Raw genomic sequence first — 21,334 nt, 5'->3', positions numbered from 1 at the left:
TTCCATTATAGTCTATCATGGGATATTGAATATAGTTCTCTGTGCTATATAGTAGGACCTTGTTGCCATCCATTCTTTATATAAAAGCTTGGGCTTCCCTGGTTGCTCAGTGGTAAAGAATCTGCCTGCCAGTGCAGGAGACGTAGATTTGATCCCTGGTCCAGGAAGATTCCCTGAAGAAGGAAGTGTCAACCCACTTCAGTATTTTTGCCTGGGAAATCTCATGGACAGAGGAACCTAGTGAGACACAGTCCATGTGGTTGCAGAGTTGGACACGACTTAGTGACTGAACAACAACAATACAAAAGCTTCTATCTGCTAACCCCAACCTTCCACTCCATCTCTCCCCCAACCCCCTAACCCTTGGCAAACACCAGTCTGGCTGGACAGATTTCTACTGTGAACAGAAAATGTTAAATAAAACACATTAAAAATTAGCTATCTTTCATTTGCCAACAGATGTGCCTCAGGCCTAGGAGAAATAGCTATTTGGGAAGAATTTGTAAAAAATACAGGACAATGGCAGGGAAGCCTCTAGGTGTACAAGCTGTTGATGAGTGATCTAATGCCTCTTTCTATTTAGATCGTGTTCTTGCTCTTGCACTCAAACTTCATGAAAAAGGGATCTAGCATTTGGTTATCCAAAGCCCCTGTGCTACCTCATTTCCATCTCTGTATAATAAAGTAAGCTCACTACATATGCAAATTGACTCTTCCCTCAGAATAGGGGTTAGAATTGTTTGAATTCCAGAGTGCAAAGTCATAAGCAGGGGAGAATGGTGGAATTGGGAAGAGAAAGAGGAAAAGGTTTAGCTTTACAATTCTGGGTCCGGTGGGAATATTTTTGAAAATGTAGGTGCTATTTCCTGCAATCAAGAGCTTTGCAGGGCTTGATAATCATTTCCCAGCTGTATCCCTTGCTGAATTGTTTCTAGTTGTGGGCACTCCATGACTGTTTTTTCCCATTTATGATGGAAGAGGATCATATCCATCTTGCTGATAGAGAGCTGGGGATTTAATTCCCACAGCTTCTCCTCTCTTCCTCTTCACCTTGAAAAAGTTTAGCTTTGTGCTAGGGTGTGAAAAGAAAAAAAAAAAGAAAATGTCTTGACTGTAGTATGTCAGGCATATTTCAGTTCGATTTGTGTCAACCCTAATAAGTAAGTTGACAGAATAATAAATTGAGTGCCTGCTCAAGACCTGGCACCTGTACAGGAAATAAAGAAACATTTCAATTGCAGGCAGGTTCTTTTTGTTGTACAAGTGGAAGTTTTCCAGGGATCCCCCGTTTCTTTTATTGAAATCTTGGTATCTGAAAGCCTATTTCAACTGTCACTGGAAAACTTGACAAGAAAGACAGCAACTTTGAAAAGAGATACTGAACTGGTGGGACACTGATGAGGCAGTGGCTGTATTTGTCCTCTTCACTGATGTGTCTTCCCTTTTTTGTGCTCTGCCTGACACCCAGTAGATTCTTGATGCAAATTCATTGAAAGATTGAATGAATTAATGAGTTGACTTGCTTTGACACTGTGTACTAAAACAAACGTCAAAAGATTGCAGATCATTTCAACTTTCCGTTGCATTTTCTAAGTCTTAATTTTTTTCTTTCTGGATCAGTCTTTTGTATTTAGGGTTATCAGCTGGGGCAGTTTTGCTCCCAGGAGACAGTTGGACAGTTTGTTGTCACAACAGAAGTGGAGGACTGCGCTACTGGTTAGTAGAGGCTGGGGATGGTGCTAACCCTCCTACATTGCACAGGACCGACCCCCACAACAAAGAATTATCTGGCCCCAAAGGCAACAGTGTCAAACTTTAGAATCTCTGAGAAAACTTAAGTTAGACCATTTAAAATTCATATTATTCACCATTTTTTTTTTTTTTTTTTTTTACCTAGAACTTGAATTTTATTTGACCAGTCCTCTACCACTGAGTCCTAAGGAGCAATGTTAAGTTTCATTAATTTGGGTAATTGTTTTCACAAGACAGACCCCTACAACTGAGAATTATCTTGTCCGAATGTCAGTAATGAATGACACTGTTCAGAAGTCATAGTCTAGATTTGAGTTACCAACCAAGCTAACTTACTTTACAATAAAATTTGTTCTACCCACCCCGCTACCACGATCATTGTTCAGATGGTAAAGAGTCGCCTGCAATGGAGGAGACCATGGGTTCGATCCCTGGATTGGGAAGATCCACTGGAGAATGGAATGGTGGCCCACTCCAGTATTCTTGCCTGCAGAATTTCATGGACAGAGGAGCCTGGAGGGCTACAGTCCATGGGGTCACAAAAAGTTGGACACAATGAGCGACTAACATTTCACCCTGATCAGTAACCTGAATGGCAAACTGGAAGACACATTTCAAATTTCAAGTTCTTGAATTCCTCAGAGTCCCAGAACAGGCTGAGAGCCCCTGGCCCATTGTCTGTGCTGTCCCACGAGGGACTTCACATTACCTATGTGTGGACACCCAGATTGCTCATCCCATCTCTGTCTACATGTCCAAAAAAGCCACTTTTATCTACCTTGTCATGTTGAAGACTTTTCCACACCCACAGGTGGGCCCTCTGGAGGTCTGGACCAGGAAAGAGACTCAAGCAGGTCCTGAAAGCAGGTTGAAGGCCACCTGTCAGGGGGTTCTGGAGTGTCCAGGGCTTGGGCTGAGTTGTGACAGGAGTGCTGGGTAGGCAGCCCACTTGGGTCAAGGACTCACACTTAAGGACAAAATGGCTCTTTCCAATCATATAATTGTTGGAGGAGGTCATGGAGAGGATGTGACGCCAGTTGACCGATAAGCTGAACCTGTGTTACCCTTCCCCTCTCTTCTACACTCTCCCCTGTCTGTGGGATGTAAGCTCCACCCACAATCCCGTGCTATTAGCAGCTGTTTCAAGGAGGAATCCTTGGGAGAGTAAGGTGTTGTTGAGGCCATCTCGACTGAATAAATGAATGAACCCAGTGAGGACCTTTCTGGAAACTCTTAAGAGTCTGGAGGGAGAGTATGGAGATTTGTGTCCTGTAGCCACCGGACAAACCAGCTCTGCGAGTTCTTTTGTTTATAAAAACTGCCACATCCCAATCTAGTGTTCTGCCTCACTCTTTAGTGTCTTTCCACTCTTTAGTGGTCACTCCCTGTGTGACCACCAGTTTATAAACTGAGAATAATCTTAAATTGAAAATTGAGTTTTAAGAGCTGATGATGCATAATCCTTTTTGAAAGTATAGGCATTTGTCATTTCTATTGGTTATTTGTATTAGAGCCATTGGGAAGAGGCCTTGTGTTTTGTGTTACTGATTAAATAATAATTTGAAGAATTCAAAATATGGGGCTATTTTTAAAAAAATCACAGTTTTATCGATAAATCACAGTTAAAATCATATCATAATTGAAGTCAAAAGTAGATTAAAAGTAAATACCTGGGTTTCCAGCAAACCCAGTAACATGCTAATTCATAGAGGCTCACTGTGTAAAGGGAAATATTAGTAAAAGAATGAATATAAAGAGAAAACTAAAGATCTGCTTCTTTGACTTTTATTTAAAATTAGTATATTTAAGAACTTCCTCAGTTCATGGTTTATAAAGAAATCTTTATTAGGTAGTATCATCCATTTTATATATGAATGATAAATATAAGTGAAAAAGTCAGTTCAGTCTTATCTATCAAAGTGATAAAAGGAATGATTAGCTTGAGCCTGATCTTAAATTTGCTCATAGAAAACTTAAAAGGAAAAATACTCCGCTTTATAAAATTGAAGTATACTATGTATGTTTTTGAAAGTTCTTGAAATAGAATTTGCAGCAGCTTGGTAGAATAGGTAGTAAGAGATACTTTATATGGGTTTTAAAAACAATTGTTTACTTCTAGAGAAAATATTGATCTATAGTTTGCTATTACAAGAAATATTGGAATGCTGTGAGGATGCAGTTTGAGATGCTAAGAAAAATGTCTAAAAAACTTTAAGCACGTGTGTGTGTGTGTGTGTGTGTGTGTGTGTGTGTGTGTGTGTAAAAGAGGAAGGAGAGATTAGAGAGGAAGAGAGGATGGAGTTAGGCAGAAGCAATTTAAACTTTTTGGATTAACACATGTTAAATTAGTAGGCATTTTGCAGTCCTCTTTAAAAACATGCTGCTTATAACTTTTTACTTTTTACATTTCCTTTAAAAAGCACCCTTCTTGTGTTCTTTATTAAGATTTAGAAATGACAGTCACAGCAAATAGTCATAGTTTTGTCGTATTTATGTTATGTGGGTTCTACGAAAAGTATTTTTAAGAGACACATAAAAAGAATGTCCTGCTAAGTTCCATGAAATAGAGAAATAGTTGGCATCCATGATGCCTCTGAAATGAAAGGAAACATGATATGAATCACTTGGATACCAAGGGAACTGAGCCTCTTCAAAAGCATGATAGAACAGTAAGAAACCAAGAAGAAGAGGGGAAGGATTTTATTTTTACATGTGAACAAAGTCACTTCTGTATATAATCTAAAGTGTTTTAGCATAAGTTAACCTCTAAAATATAGTATAATCGTTACTGATAGATTTTATCTTTCCAGGTTGTTTTTCAGGAGCATTGAGCTGACTAGTTATGTTTATATCTGGGAGAACTACAGACTCATTAGTTTGCCTTGGGATTCTCCATGGACTTGGTATTTAACTTTCTTGGGAGTTGACTTTGGTTACTACTGGTTTCATCGTATGGCTCATGGTAAGTTCCAAACCAAGGCTTTATTGCTACTGAACTTATGTTAAACTGTGTTTGCCACGTAGTTGGTATTCAGTAAATATTTATTGAATGAATGACTAAATGAATAACTTAATTTATTTACAGTATCTAAAAATTAACAATGAAAATTTACTTTGCATTTTAAACGGAAACAATCTGAAGTCATTGTTGAAAAAATGTGAAATTACTAGAGGTACATATTTCACACTTCTTGTATCTAATATATTTTTGTTAAATCCTTTAGAAAGTCCTGGCTGTTGCATCACTTCACATCCCAATTATCTAGGGTCATTCAAAAGAGCTTTGTAACAGCTTGGAATCCTAGGTAACGTGCTGTCATGTAAGCTTGATTCAAGTTCTTGGCTGTATTGCCATGTTACAAATGAAAATGCAATCAGCTAAGGCACTAACCATAATGCTCTTGAGTGTGACCACAGCTTTGCACAATTTCTCATCTGGTATAAAACCTTCATATGGTACTGGTTCTCTAAGTTTGCTTGTGAGGATTCTTGGCTGCACTTTCCGAAGAAATGTTTTGTTATGGAAAGGAAAATGGAGGAGCAAGGAGCTGTCTGAATCTCTTGGAATAAGCCGGGGTTGAAGAATGATTGTAGAGGTAAGGTGAGCTCGTGGTCTGTAAGGAGGAAGGAGGCGTGCAAAAGTATTTCTCCAAGGAAATGGAGCAAAGTGCTAATTTGGGGAAACTACTGAGGAATTGAACTCAGGATTTCAGTGGGTAGTTGGGTTGAGTGGGTGGGAAGGAAGGAAGGAAGAGGAAGAAACCTGGAATAATAATACAAAATAGACGGGGGATGGAAAGAAGAGCCCTGGAGATCAGAGTGAATAACTGAGCTATGTGTGTGGGAGTATGTGTGACCAAATGTCCTTGCCAAGCAAGGATGAAGGAAATAGGAGTAGTGCAAACAGCATTAGGCTAAAGGCAGCTAAACTTTAAACACGGTGTTATTTTGTTAAGCAGTTTAAAGGTGACATTTAATGATACTGTAAAGAGTGTTAATTCAGTAAAACAATTTGGAGTGAAAGGATAAACTAGAAAAAGTTGTTTGTTTTCTGTGTGATAACCTTTGCCTTTGAAAATAATAGATCATCTCCTGACATCATTTCCTTGTATATAAATGAAAGAGGATACTCCCAAATTGAACATGATTAAGAATAAAAGAGGGTCTACGCAGTAAACTTTGTATTTGATTTCAAAACAGTAGTTTTCTCCCTGAAGCAAACCCATTGGCAATTTCCCTCACTTTCTGTTGTAGCAAATGGGTAATGCAGAAAACATTTACATTGTATTAGTTAATTTCAGGAACTTTCTAATATCACACTGTCCTGCACAGATGTGTTTGTTTGGAAAATCTGCAAATTCGCTTAATCTTTGAAAGTCCATTATAACAGAAAACAAAGAACCAACAAAATATAACCAAATATAAAATGTTTAAAAATATGTTGATTGTAAGTGCTCTCAGGGAAGAGCAATAAAGTAAAATAATATGTTAAAAACGTGGAATCAAAGTTGTTTGCTTCCCATTGGAAAATTTTGAATCAAATCCAGTAAAGGCAGCCATTAAAAAAATCTGAAACCTGGAAAAACACTCACCACTTTCAGGCCATGAAGCTTAATCATAAGTTCAAAGACTTTTGACTTGTGATGGAAAGCTAGTTGGAAAAAAAATAAACTGTGTAGTTAAATGTGTCAAATTTCAATGTAACAATCAATTTTTAAATTTTATATGGTAATGCAAAATATTAAAATGAGATTTTAGAAATCTAGACATCCAGAGTGACAAGAAAAACCAATAATATCAAATTTTTTGAGTCTATTGGATTACTGAGCAATTAATTGGTTAAATTTATTCAGCTGAAAAGTTGAACAGTTCTAAAGTCTAAATATTGTCTTAAAATATTTTTTAAGACCCTGCCTTCTCTACTTAATGTGTTACTTTCCCTTCACTGTTTGCAATAAAATGATATAATAAAAGTATACTCCACATTTGCTAAATGTTAAATGCTATGACTTTTGAAGAAACAGTCTATTATGTATTTAAAATTTTGTTTTTACATGCTTTAAATCACTTCTTTAATAACCTGTGTTATTGCTAGGCGGTTGTTGTTGTTGTTGCTGTTTTACTAGTTTGTTTTGCATACATGTTGAATTTTCTTACGTTAAAGAGACAGTTTCCTTCACTAGTAGCTCAGCTGGTAAAGAATCCACCTACCACACAGGAGACCTTTTGATTCCTAGGTCAGGAAGATCCTCTGGAGAAGGGATAGGCTACCCGCTCCAGTATTATTGGGCTTCCCTGGTGGCTCAGATGATAAAGAATCTGCCTGCAATGGGACAGACCTGGGTTTGATCCTAGGGTTGGGAAAATCCACTGGAGAAGGGAACAGGCTACCCACTGCAGTATTCTTGCCTAGAGAATTCCATGGACCAGGGAGCCTGACAGGCTACAGTCCATGTGGTTGCAAAGAACTGGACAGTGAGTGAGTGACTTTCACTTTTTGTATTTGTAGAAAAGTTTAGAAAACCTTGAATTCCATCTCTGTCTCTATGAAAAATGACAGAGGATTATTTGAGGCCATATGTATTCTTTATATGTCATTCCCTTTTCCCCTGGAAAAAATTAGAAAGAAATTGATAAATTATCAATTTGCACAGAAACAAGAGTAACGCAGTAATTATCCTACAGTGCTTTGACTACTTTAGAAAGATGGAATGATAACATTAAGTAGGTCTCAAAGTAACTTCTTGCATGCTTAGTCTCCATTACAAAAAGCTACATTATTTTTTTTTGTACTTCCTATTAGTTGTACTAAACATGTAATAAGAAAAAGAGTAAAGATTTTTAAGGGAACTTTTAAAATATAAAGTATTATTTTTTGAGGGGCATCCAGAATGAGTTTTCCAGGGTGCTGGTAATAGACTTGTCTTGAGTGTGATAATAGACTTGTAGTTATATGAGTGTATGTACTTGTAAAAATTTATCAGTTTTTACATTTAAAGTTTATATACTTTATCTCTGGGCTTCCCTGATAGCTCAGTTGGTAAAGAATCTGCCTGCAAAATTAAAAAAAAACAAAAAACAAAGAAACAAACAAAAAAAGAATCTGCCTGCAATTCAGGAGACCTTTGTTTGATTCCTGGGTTGGGAAGATCCCCTGGAGAAGGGAAAGTTATGCACTTCAGTATCCTGGCCTGGAGAATTCCATGGATTGTGTAGACTGTAGAGATAATAGACTTGTAGTTTTATATGTGTGTATAAACTTGCAAAAATTTATTAATTTGTACATTTAAAGTTCATGTGCTTTATCTATACCTCAATAAAATGTTAAGCTAGTAAATAATGCCATCAATGTACTTTCTGCTGAATAGTCAGAATGATACAATGAGTAACCAAGTTTAAAAATAGGAACCAAGAAGTTATTATCTGTGACGGTAAGCATAAACATGTGACCTTACACAGATTTGACTGCATCAGTTTCCGTAACTAAAGATGGTGCAAGTACCACCTTGCCAGTCATTCATTGTGTTGCCTCTCTTCCCCACATTCTTCTTTGCTATTTCTTGTCTTACCAGAGGTGGGCCTGAGAGATGTTCCTCTTTTGCGAGTAACTTGCTGTTAGCTTCTGCCAATTCAAAGGTCTGGTAGGACACAGCAAAGGCAGAGCAGGAGGAAGGGACTTTGTTTCCATTTTCTGGAGTGCTGTTTTCTATCAGGCCTTAACAGATTAATATGTGGGGAACCTGATGGTGCTCATCTCGTGGTTAATGTAGCCTACAGCATCTGATGGACCCTTCGCCCTCTAGGTGGCCAGTGGACTGTGTGTGTCCCACACCCGCTGGGGTCTACACACTCTCGCAACCTCTCTGTTCCCAGTAGAGTTCCTATGGGCGCACAGCCTGTACAGAGATGCAGACTCTTAGGCTGGGTGTTGGTCATGGTAAGGGGCTCTTTGAAACTTCTAAGTACTTGCCTCATTCACTGTCCTTAAGATCTACGGGTAATATTTGTGTTCTACAGATTCTACTTCTGTACTGCTGACCTATACCTTGTTTAACTCTTTTAGTTAACCACCTTTTTACTAGTTAATAATGCACTGTATTAGCTTTACTTATTACAATGATTGCATGGTTTTTGTTTCCTGATTGGGCCCTGACTGATGCAGTGAGCCTTCCCACATATTATATAGGGTTGTAAATTAGAGTTCAGCTGGCTATAACCTTTATTATTTCCTTTTGAGGCATTGAGCATACATTTAGACTGTAACACTTGAGCCCGGTTCTGAAATACAAGACATTGACATGTAAAATTGTTATAAAAAGAAAACTATACAATTTCCTCAAATTCTAGTTCTTTTACTCAACAAGTAAGCTGCTTTTACTTTTACTCAACATGTAAACTACTTAATTCATTTTCTATTTATTTATTCCTTTATCTAAAAAAGGTGAGTGTTCATAATTTTTGTGTGATTAAGCTTTTATTCCCACAAGTTTATTGTCACTCAGTGAGCATTTGTATAAGATTAATTAAACTTTTCATTTCTAATTGAATTTTAAGGGGGTTAAATTTAGATAATTCTAATTTTCATTATTGTTTAAACAGATACATTGATCAGAATTTTTTTTTTTTTTTTTTTTTGCTGGAGATAGTGCCAGAAATGTAGTCTATATTGAAAAATTGGTTACTTAAGCATTCTTGTCTTTCTATTTTTTTAGCACCCAGTATTTTTGTAACTCTTTGCCACATATTATGCCTCACTTTAAAAAAATGTGGCTGTATTTTTATTGAATCACTGAGGTGAAGTCCACTCTGTATTTGCCTTGTTTATTGCTATTCCTCTTGCTTTTCCCCCAATGATTTCTCACCTTCTCTCAGCTCTTGGAGGAGTCATCCTTCAGAGTATATATAACGGAAGCCTTGGAATTCCCATCACCATGCCTATGACCTCCAATTTCTCATCATTTCTTTCTTATAAGGAGCCTGACACCTATGCCTATCATTTCCTCTGAGCTTCCCTGCTGTCTCAGGCAGTAAAGAATCTGCCTGCAATGAGGAAGACCCAGGTTCAGTCCCTGGGTGGGGAAGATCCCTTGGAGAAGGGAATGGCAGCCCAGTCCAGTATTCTTGTCTGGAGAATTTCATGGACAGAGGAGCCTGGTAAGTTCCATGGGATTGCAAAGAGTCTGACACGACTGAACGACTAACACTTTCACACTTTCATTTCCATGACAGGGGTTATCTTATGACTAATATTAAACATTTATCCGCAGGAGCACTTCCAGTGTGTATGCACTGAAATATTATTGTTATTTCCCCTCAGAGAGCACCATTTGAAGGAAATTTCCCCTAGAAATAACTTACTTTTATCACTGACAGCTGCAGTCACCCTTAAAGCCACAGTTTAAATTTCCTTTGTTGTTTTTATATTCTGTACGTAGATAATGTATGAAAAGCACACTTGATACAAAGAATCTAGCCATGATCAGAGGGTTGAAAGTAAAGATCCTTTCAAATAGAGAATTCATGCACTTGCAAATAGAGGACGCAACTTTCAGAAATCTTAGTCATCCTATTTCTGAACATTAATAACTAAAATATAGATATATTTCTGGGAATAGTTGGAAATATTTGAGGATGACTTTAGTAATATTTTATGGGACTAATAAAGTTCTGAAATGAGTATTCAAAATGAAACTGAAAGACAGAGATAAAGATTAATTTATCAGTATTGTCTGATGTGATTGACTCTACTTAAGACAGATAATATGCTAATTTTCTTTTACTGCTGGACCTATACGCTTGCCTATTACATAGCAGAGCAATGGAATTTGAGTAGAGAAGTTTAGCTGTGTAACTCTGTATGTGCAACTATGTACTATCCACATGACCTTGAGATTAACCTCTCTGAGACAGACTTTATTTCCTTCCTATATTTCCCAGACTGTACACTTCATACCCATGACTATTGATTTGAAACTGTAAGTTGGTACCTTTTAGTCCTCCTCACCTGTTTCTTTGGCACTGATTCTTAAATTTCCAAATCTCTGAATATGCTGATTAACCTTTCGGAAAGTACTTACATAAAAACCAAATGGAATCCTGTTAAAAACTCATATTCCTGAAACGATGAGGCCAGTAATAGTATCAGTATTAATAACTAAAATTCAATTATTATTGAAAGCCATTGGAAAAGCAACAAATGCAATGGTAGAAAAGCATAGATTCTAGAGCCAAAATATTGGAAGATTCAATATTCTCCAGATATCAGTTCTTTCCAATTTGTCTCATAGATTCTATTCATCCCTAATCAAAGTCTTGCAAGTTATTTTGTGGATGTTGACAAATTAATTCTAAAGTTTATGTGGAGAGGGAAAAAGACAGCCTAATACAGAATGTTGAAGAAGAAAACAATAGCCGAGAAAACATTGGAGAAGAATAAACTTGAAAGATTAATGCCACCCAACTTCAAGACTTATGAAGCTATTAAGTTACAGTGATCAAGACCGTGTAGTATTGTCAAAAGACAGACAAATATAGATCAGTGGAACAGATTAGAGAACCTCAAATAGATTGGCATAATTGTGGTTGGCAAAAAAGAGCAAAGACAATTCAATTAAACTAAGAAGAGTCTTTTCAACAAATAGTGCTGAAACAACAGGGCATTTACATGTAGGAATTGAACCTAGACACAGATTTTACAACCCTTCACAAAAGTTAATCAGTCTTAAACATAAAACTCTTTGACGATAACATGGGAGTAAGTGTATAAGTAGGATTTTGGGTGTTGAGATAACTTTTTAGGTACAACATCAAAGGCATGATCCATTAAAAAATTGATAAACTGGACTTCATTAAAATTAAAAACTTCTGCTCTTTGAGAGACGATGTCAGGAGGATGGAAGACAAGCCAGATGGGAGAAAGTATTTGCAAAAGACACATCTGATAATGGACTGTTATCCAAAATATACAAAATACTCTTAGAGACTCTGTGGAACTGGATTGCCTGGGTTCAGACTTTGGCTCTACAACTTATGGTGTAATAGTGAGCAGGTTATGCCTCCTCTTATTTATCCTTATTTGTAAGATACAACTGACTAACAATAGTGTAACCCATGTAAGATCGTTGTGTGGTGTAAATGAATCACAGTTGAGAAATGCTAAGGGCAGAGACTGATACATAACAAGTAAAAAACTAAATATAAACTCATGTTGTCTGGTCTCTCTTTTTATGTAATATGTTATATATAATAGTATCCTGAAAACTGTCATGTTTCCCTTAAATGACAGTTAATATATAGTCATTGTTAAAATATTTATTTTTTTCACAATGCATAATGAAGCTTACTTATTGTCACACAGAGTCATTTTTTCTTATTGCTATCTGGAGTTAATAATAATACTTCATGGAGGAGCTTGTGAAAATGCGCTATATATTTGTAAGGCATACATACAAAATGTATTATATAATATACACTGTATGTATGCATGCTAAACTGCTTCAGTGGTGTCCAACTCTTTGCGACCCCATGGACTGCAGTCCGCCAGGCTCCTCTGTCCATGAGGATTCTCCAGGCAAGAATACTGGAGAGGGTTGCCATGTCCTCCTCCAGGGATCTTCCCGACCCAGGGATCAAACCCCCGTCTCTTAGGTCTCCTGCATTGGCAGGCAGATTCTTTACCAATAGCGCCACCTGGGAAGCCCATAACATAACACTAGCATAGAGAATTCTAGTTATATCGAACAGGTCATGTGGATTTTGATTTATTAGTGTTAAAAAAATTGCCTCTGTATTTAATAATATGTATATATTGGAAAATGAACATTTCAGGCCTAGGTCGGATATATAGACAATAGGGAACACTGCAAGACAGTGTTTTAGGCTTCCAGTGATAAAGATACGATATTACCAATCTTTCCCTAAATGAATTGTTGTCAACTATAATAATGAAATTAGTGTCCTTTTCTTTTAAAATTGTTTGCTTCCTCAAGTTAATATTAGCTAATTTGAAATTTTCTTGATAGATCAAACTTATCTATATTCCCTTTTACTTTAAACATCACTGTTTTTACCTTGCTCTTTTGGAAGAAACAAAATCTACTAGAATTTGTATTTACTATTTAGATTTTAAAGCTGCTTTTGTTGCCTTCTCAGCTTAATTAAATTTTAATTTATTAAAAGATTTTTCCAGCTTAGAGACTGAAATCTCTTTTTCTAAGACCTAGAAAATGACTTGAAAAAAAAAAAAAACAAACTCTAAAACAGACTTGTTCTTTCTTCTCTTACTCCAATAGATAATTTGATTTTGTCCTTTTTCTTACAGTTTGATGGCTTCTGTTTCTTAGGATGCTTTTTGAAATGTAATTTTGTGTTACAGGCATTTCAAAAGTATGTGTATAAATTTTTTTCCTCTCCACATTCACACACATCTTGATAATGCAAAAAGCCCCACGGCAGTAGGGTTTTGCAGTATGTAGCTTGTGCTGCATCATTTTTTTAAAGCAAATGTGTAGTGTGGCTCTGTGCCTTGGAGCTGTTTAAAGCACTGAAGGGCACATGTCCTCTCCTGTGAAGTGCTTATTCCATGAGTTAAGCAAACAGTATAGGCAAGCCCCAGAAAAATGCACCAGATGTCCAGGTGGGAGTCAAATCAACAGAAAGTGTATCTCACTTCATTGTATTAGATTTATTTAGCAGTGTTCTCTTTTTCTTTAGAAAATTTGAAATACAGTGTGAGAATAAGTCATTATGCAGAATTTTAAAGCCTCCACCATAATAATAATATTGCTTAGGAAATAAACTGACTCAGAGTTAAAGAACAGAGTGAACTACAAATAACGCATAAAACCAAATGAGTCAGAAGTAGAAAATAAAGAAAGAAAGTGAGTTTGAACAGAAGATATTTAGTGCAGGCAGCTATGTATAAATCATGTTTATAACAGTAATTTATCATTTAAAAATTTACTAAAAAGAAGCAATGCAAGCAATGATATAAGACTAAAACTGGATAATGTTTAATAGGCACCTAAGTTAACATCATGTGCTCAGTCGCTCAGTTGTGTCTGACTCTTTGTGACCCCATGGACTGTAGCCTGCCAGGCTCCTCTGTCCATGGGACTTTTGAGGCAAGGGTACTGGAGTCGGTTGCCATGCCCTCCTCCAGGGGATCTTCCTGACCCGGGGATCAAACCCGCATCTCCTGCCTCTCCTGCCTTGGCAGGTGGATTCTTACCATTGAGCCGCCAGGGAAGCCCAAGTTATCATCATAGCTTAGTTTTTTGACCTGATAAAGATCAGTGGGAAACTGGAATATGAACAGGGATAGATATAATTAGTCACGTTAGGAAAAGAAGTTGATTGATATTTTATGAAAGTGGAGATGGATATGAGTATTGCATTGTAAAGAAATAAGTAACCACAATGTAATATGAACTACGTGGAAAGAGAATACATACTTCTTTAGATCTTAACTACCCACCATCTTTTTAGTGACTCTATATGCATAGTTTGGCATATACACAGATCAATAACTTCAACAGGGAGAACTAAAAGGTATCACTCTGAGTTGTTTTACCATAAGTTTGTGAGTAAAGGATAAGCACTGAACTTCACTAAAATTTAAATATAATTAGAATATTCTGCAGGTGACAAGAAGTCTTCTTGCCATTTTTAAATGCTGTGGGACTCCAGAGTCTGAACCTTCTGCACTTGTAGGTATAGTATATAGTAAACAAAAATATAAGTGAATATATTGACTATATTAAGGCCAAGTAAGCATCAGAACTTCTCATCCTGTTAGGTATTGAAAACCTGTCACTTTATGATATAATACTAAGACTGTGTAAAATTTACTGAGCTCTTTTTCATTGTTTCCATTGCTTCATATACATTTTCATATTTGATTAGAGCAACAAGGTGATGCGTTCTATCATAGTACTTGTATGAAAGAGAAAACTAAAGCCAATATTGTTTAAGTAACTTGCCCAACTCTCAGCGTTGACATGCCACAGCCTGGATATTTTGACTGAAGTCGTTGATCAGAGTCTCTTAGGTTTGTCATTACTTTAAGCTCTTATTAAAATTATTTATTTATTTTTTAAAATTATTTTTTAAATTTATTTTTAGTTGGAGGATAACTGGTTTACAACGTTGTGTTGGTTTCTGCCGATAGCAATGTGAGTTGGTCAAAATATGCACATGTCCCCTGCCTCTTGAACCTCCGCCCCCAACCTCGTCCCACCCAGGTTGTCACAGAGCACCGGGTTGAGCTCCCTGTGCCTATACGGCAGCTTCCCACTGGCTATCTTTTTAAAATTAATTTTAATTAAATAAGACATGTACTAATAGCATCATCTGCCCAATAATCTACTTTGGTGTTGGTGTATTTAAACTCCTCAGTTATATTGGTAGGAAAGAAAATCTACAACCTTGGTTGGTGAAGTGTCAAAAAATTTATAGAAAATGGGAAGTAACCTTCAATAGAGTACAGCAGGACTCATCTTCTTTCTGTTCTTACGCAGTTAGTATTACACTCATTGTGTTGTCCTGTCAAGCCTTGAGCACGTTGTTAGCTGACTGATCATGCTGTGATTTTTTTTGTGGGTTCATGTTAGAATCACCTTAGAGGCTTTAAAAAACATATTGATAGCTAGCCTAGAAATGAAATCGCTTAAATTAGAATCTCTGCGGGAGGGCCTTGGGCTTAGCTGTGTTTGTTGTCAATGTTGTTTTAAGCAGCCCAGTTATTTTAATGTGTAGCCTAAATTGATTAACATTGATTACTCATTGAAGATTTTGACAGATGGGACAAGCAACATGCTAGCTCTTTTAAAGATTAATTAACAATTATATATATTTAAATAAAAAAGTTATGTGTGTATAATTGAACAATTTTCATATATGTTGAAATATAACTCTACCCCCAGATACTTCAACAGTTATTCATTGTAAGGATATTGAAATTTATTCTCCCTAAGAAATGATGAAGCAATTATATTATATAGTGAAAGTGAAATCACTCAGTTGTGTCCGACTCTTTGTGACCCTGTGGACTATAGCGTACCAAGCTCCTCCGTCCGTGAGATTCTCCAGGCAAGAATACTGGAGTGGGTTGTCATTTCCTTCTCAAGGGGATCTTCCAGACCCAGGGATCGAACCCAGGTCTCCCGCATTGTAGGCAGACGCTTTTATCGTCTGAGCCACTAGGGAAGTATAATCCATTTTTAATTCTCCTAATTATGCCGAGGATGTATTTTGTTAAATTCTTAATTAGATCAAATCAATACTTACTAAATAGGTTTCTTTGTCTAATTTGTACCTCTTAAAGTAGAGTTTGGGCTTCCCTGATAGCCCAGTTGCTAAAGAATCTGCCTGCAATGCAGGAGATCCCGGTTCAATTCCTGGATCAGGAAGATCCACTGGAGAAGGGATAGGCTACCCACTCCAGTATTCTTGGGCTTCCCTTGTGGCTCAGCTGGTAAAAAATCCGCCTACAATGTGGGAGACCTGGGTTCAATCCCTGGGTTGGGAAGATCCCCTGGAGAAGGAAAAGGCTACCCACTCTAGTATTCTGGCCTGGAGAATTCCATGGACTGTATAGTCCATGGGGTCACAAAGAGTTGGACACAACTGAGCGACTTTCACTTTCAAAGTAAAGTTGTCACTCCATATCATGCAAGAGTTTATAAAAACTTTTATTGAAAATAGTTGTGTTAGTGTCAGGTATATAGCAAAACGAATCAGTTTACATATTTCCACTCTTTATTTTTATGTTTTTGCATTTTTTTCCCATTTATTTTTACTAGTTGAAGGCTAATTACTTTACAATATTGTAGTGGTTTTTGCCATACATTGACATGAATCAGCCATGGATTTACATGTGTTCCCCATCCTGATTCCCCCTCTCACCTCCCTCCCCATCCCATCCCTCTGGGTCTTCCCAGTGCACCAGCCCTGAGCACTTGTCTCATGCATTCAACCTGTTCCCATATAGGCCATTATAGAGTATTCAGTAGAGTTTCCTGTGCCATACAGTAGGTCCTTGTTAGTTATGTATTTTAAATATAGTAGTATATATATATGGAGTAAGAAATGGCAACCTACTCCATTATTCTTGCCTGGAGAAACCCATGGACAGAGGAGCCTGGGAAGCTACATTCCATGGGTTCTCAAAAGAGCTGGACACAGCTGAGTGACTAAACAACAATGTATATGTAAATCCCAATCTCCCAGTTTATCAACCCTTTTTACCCTTGGTAACCAAAAATTGGTTTTGTACATCTGTGACTCTCTTTCTTTTTTTATATATAAGTTCATTTGTACCCTTTTTTCAGTTTCTACATATGAGCGATATCATATTAAAACTCCATTAAAAAAATTTTTTTTTAAACTCCGTTTTTAAATGCAATTTTTATCTGAAATGTCCAGGTCAGTTGTCTTGTAAAATGGTCCACATTCTAGATATATCTATTTTCTTTCAGTGTTGCTTAACTTTACCATCTGTCCTGAGTAATCTGATGGATGTTAGCTCTGGACTCTAGATTGATTAGAGCCAGGGTAAGTATTTGTGGCAAGAATAGTTCATAAATGACATTAGGTGCTTCAGATCAGATGCTTGTAAAACAAGTTGCCACAGACCATTAGGTATGATTGTGAAAGATTATGATTGCTTTAGTCAAAACACATAAAGTTATACCTTTTCCTTTGTAGTTAGTAAGAAATCAATACATAAATACATATCTATAATTGTTTCATATAGCTGTGTGTGAAATAAACATGTGACAAATTTCTAGAAAAATTGTTACATAGCCACTTTGATTCAGTAAACTGAGGAAAACAGATTTTCCTATTGACCTTTGAGAATTTAATAGTTTTCAAAAATTAGCATTGTTTTAAAAGCAATTAGCAGTTAATCTATACTTTGACATATCAGTTCACTTCAGTCACTCAGTCATGTCTGACTCTTTGTGACCCCATGGACTGTAACAGGCCAGGCCTTCCTGCCCATCACCAACTTCAGGAGCTTGCTCAAACTCATGTCCGTCAAGTTGGTGATGCCATCCAACCTCTGTCACCCCCTTCTACTCCTGCCTTCAATCTTTCCCAGCATCAGAGTTTTTTCCAATGAGTCAGTTCTTCGCATCAGGTGGCCAAATTTTTGGATTTTCAGCTTCAGCATCAGTCCTTCTGATGAATCTTCAGGACTGATGTCCTTTAGGATTGACTTGTTTGATCTCTTTATAGTCCAAGGGACTCTTGAGAGTCTTCTCTAACACCACAGTTCAAAAGCATCAATTCTTTGGTGCTGAGCTTCCTTTATGGTCCAACTCTCACATCCATATATGACTACTGGAAAAACCATAGCTTTGACACATGGATCTTTCGTGTTCCCAATAAACCTGTCATATAATGATTTCAGGTTCCACTTTTAAGAATTGTTTGGGTCAGTTATCATTATGAGGGTTTTATGATGATTTTTAAAAAAAAATCTATTACTTGCCCTACAATCATTAGTCTGCAGTTGTTTGTCTCTAGTAGTGGTAGATATAGTAGTCTCTAGTAGATCTAGAACATATATATACACACACACACACACATATATGTACATAAGCACGCTATGCTATTCTTAGTCACCTGTGTAGACAGTCAGCATCTGTTCTTTCAGATAAAGATTTCTTTTTTTACTATATGGAAGCAAATGGAACGTCTGCCCTCATCCTCCTATATTCCTTTCTCCAGAGCCAGAAAGAATGCAGATTGCTTATTTTTATACTTACTGATATCCTAGGGAAAAAGGTAAAGGAGAGTTTATAAAACCTGGACAGAAAAAGGATGTAACTCTTTCAGTTCTCCCAAGGGCTGAATCTCGGCTGAAATAACTGACAGGTTTTGGACATACAGAAGGAAATGATGGGTTAGGCTAAATGTCCAGATGTGTGTTCAACAGATGTATAAGGTTACATCTTAAAAGACAAGAAATGCAATACCTGTATTTTTAGAGAGGAAGCTATAAATAGTAAACACGTAGCTTCTGTTAACTGTAGTCCAACCCTTAAAGATCTTAAAGTAACAAATACTTTTCATCTCTATACTATTTAGCAGTGCTTAAAAAAGTCCTTATATAAGTAAAACCAGATCAAAAAAGATCATAGATTGAATTAAATGAGGAATTAAAATATGATGATTCTTGTTTTATTATCTTTAATATGTGGTTGTACATTTTTGATGAATTTGTTTTTACTGTAAAATAGAAGTAGGGGAATTCCTTTGTGGTTCAGTCGTAAAGAACCCACCTGCCAATGCTATTGATGTGGGTTCGATCCCTGGGCCTAGAAGATCTCCTGGAGAAGGATGGCAACCCATTCCAGTATCCTTGCCTTTATCCTCCCATGGATAGAGGACCCTGCAGTCCATGGTGTCACAAAAGAGTCAGACACAACTTAGTCACTAAACAAGAACCAAAATTAAAGCAGATTCCTTTTTTATTCTTTTCTCATCTATACCTACAGATTTCTTGCGCTTCTTTCTTAGACAATACTAAATATCTTCACAAACACTTGGCAGAATATTCCGAGTTACTTAAGGCTAGGGCAAACTGTTAAAGACAAATAACAAAATTACTCCATTGCTTCTAAATCCTACAGAGCAATGTCGTTTTTCATTGGTATATTTAATTCTCCTATGAACTTGCATGAATAATATCTTAAAATATATGGTATAAAAAATGGAGTATTTTCTACCTGAGAAAGCTATTGTTCACATGTACGATAGGGACTTCCCAGGTGGCTCAGTGGTAAAGAATCGGCCTGCCAATGCAGCAGACACAAGAGATGCAGGTTCGATCTCTGGGAAGAGATATGCTGGAAGGAGGAAATGGCAACCCACTCCAGGATTCTTGCCTGGAGAAATCCATGGACAGAGGAGCCTGGCAGGCTACATTCCATGCGGTTGCAAAGAGTCAGACACGACTGGGCATGCACACGCTAGGATAGGTACTGCCCTCATTCAAATATTCATTTATACACAACAAAATATTATTGTTGCTCTACATGGTTACTGTGCATCACGTGCTTCTTAGAAGCCAAACGGACATCCATGGGAATGACAGCAAAGCACATCTGAATTTGAAATTTTAAAGGGCTCTGTGATTTGAAGCTGACACTTCTTTGACTGAGTTCCAACCCACACCTAGGGAGGAAAGAGAAGCAATTTGGGTTCCGTGTGTCCCTAAATTGCATTTTGTTTTGGACAGAACAATGACATCCAAAGCGAAACTTTGATAACTTGCTTAGATAATCAGAAGTTGATTGGAAATGAAATAGGCAACTTTCAATAAAGTGAAATATGTCAGTGAAAAGTCACTAGAAACTTGGACTAGGGTGAAACCTTGTAGTCATCTCAGAGCATAAGCAGACAGATAGTGACTCGTCACAACAGAGAAGAAATTTAAAAAGTCACAGCACTTCCTTTTCATCCTTTGTAAATGCATCCAAGGGAGGAGCTACTTTCTCTAAGGTTTAACCTCCGCCTGTATGGTCTGCTGGTAGGAGGAAGAAGAGAGGGGGAAACTAGAGAAAGAGGAGTCAAACTCTGGAGAAGGTGTTCCAGCATCACAGAGTTCACCAGTGCCTCTTCTTTCCAAACCAGCCTCCCAGTCCCAACGGAGATTTCACCTCCCCCGTTCCCTTACTTGTGTTTGAGTGCAGAGGTGAGGGCAGGGAGTGAGCAAGCTGCCCATGTGTGGACCTGTCTCTGGGAAAGCATCCATACTGTAATCAACACCTCCAAACACTGTAAGGGAGAGATGTTGGATGGAACGGTTAATTTAGTTATTCTCATGAAATATACCAACAAAACCATTTATTTTCTTTCCTCAATGACATTAAGTAACAATGCAAATGACAGTTTTTTTTTATCAAGATGTAAAAGCATTTTTGTTATGCTTTTACATTTCATATGCATTTACATTTCTTATGCTTTTCATTCTTAAAAGAATGTCTCTTTTAAGACATTCATTAATGTCCTTTCTTAGTTTTCAGATGCCCTTCATTTTCAGACAGACAGTTTCATGCAGAGGATAAGACGAGAGGTTATTTATGTATTTATTTTTTAATTGAAGTATAATTGATTTACAGTGTTGTGTTATATTCTGGTATACAGTTAAGTGATTCAGTTATACACATGTATGCGTTTATATCTATATTCCTTTTCATGTTCCTTCCTATTATAGTTTTGTATAAAATACTGAATATAGTTCCCTGTGGTATACTGTAGTACCTTGTTTATCTTTCTTATATGTGGTAGTTTGTGTCTGCTAATCCAAAACTCCTAATTTTTCCCATCACCTCCCTTTACCCTTTGGTAATCATAATTTGCTTTCTATATCTGTGTCTGTTTTGTAAATAAGTTCATTTGTATCATGTTTTAGATTTCTATCTTGTCATGTGAAGAGGCTTTTAAAATCAGATTGGCATGATTTCAAGTCCTAACTCCATCATCTATTAATTACTATGACCTGGTACACATTACTCAATTTTTCTGAGTCTCTGTTGTTTGTAAAATAGACATTAATGTTATATACCTCTCA

The 21,334-nt window shown here is 36.9% G+C and overlaps 1 protein-coding gene across 3 annotated transcripts in view; it reads left to right on the top strand.

The window, feature by feature from the left end:
• The window catches only part of AGMO (alkylglycerol monooxygenase), a 359,152-nt gene that overhangs the window by 9,449 nt on the left and 328,369 nt on the right, over nucleotides 1-21,334 (top strand). For all 3 annotated transcript variants that reach the window (XM_065938980.1, XM_065938981.1, XM_065938982.1), the window contains exon 3: nucleotides 4,563-4,714. In XM_065938980.1, coding sequence (XP_065795052.1) covers nucleotides 4,563-4,714 — 152 coding nt within the window. The remainder of the gene's footprint in view (nucleotides 1-4,562; nucleotides 4,715-21,334) is intronic.

The sequence above is a fragment of the Muntiacus reevesi genome, chromosome 6 (assembly GCF_963930625.1).
Source record: "Muntiacus reevesi chromosome 6, mMunRee1.1, whole genome shotgun sequence".
NCBI lineage: Eukaryota > Metazoa > Chordata > Mammalia > Artiodactyla > Cervidae > Muntiacus > Muntiacus reevesi.
Note: the sequence above shows the minus strand (reverse complement) of the source record. Positions and strands in the feature narration are given on the sequence as shown.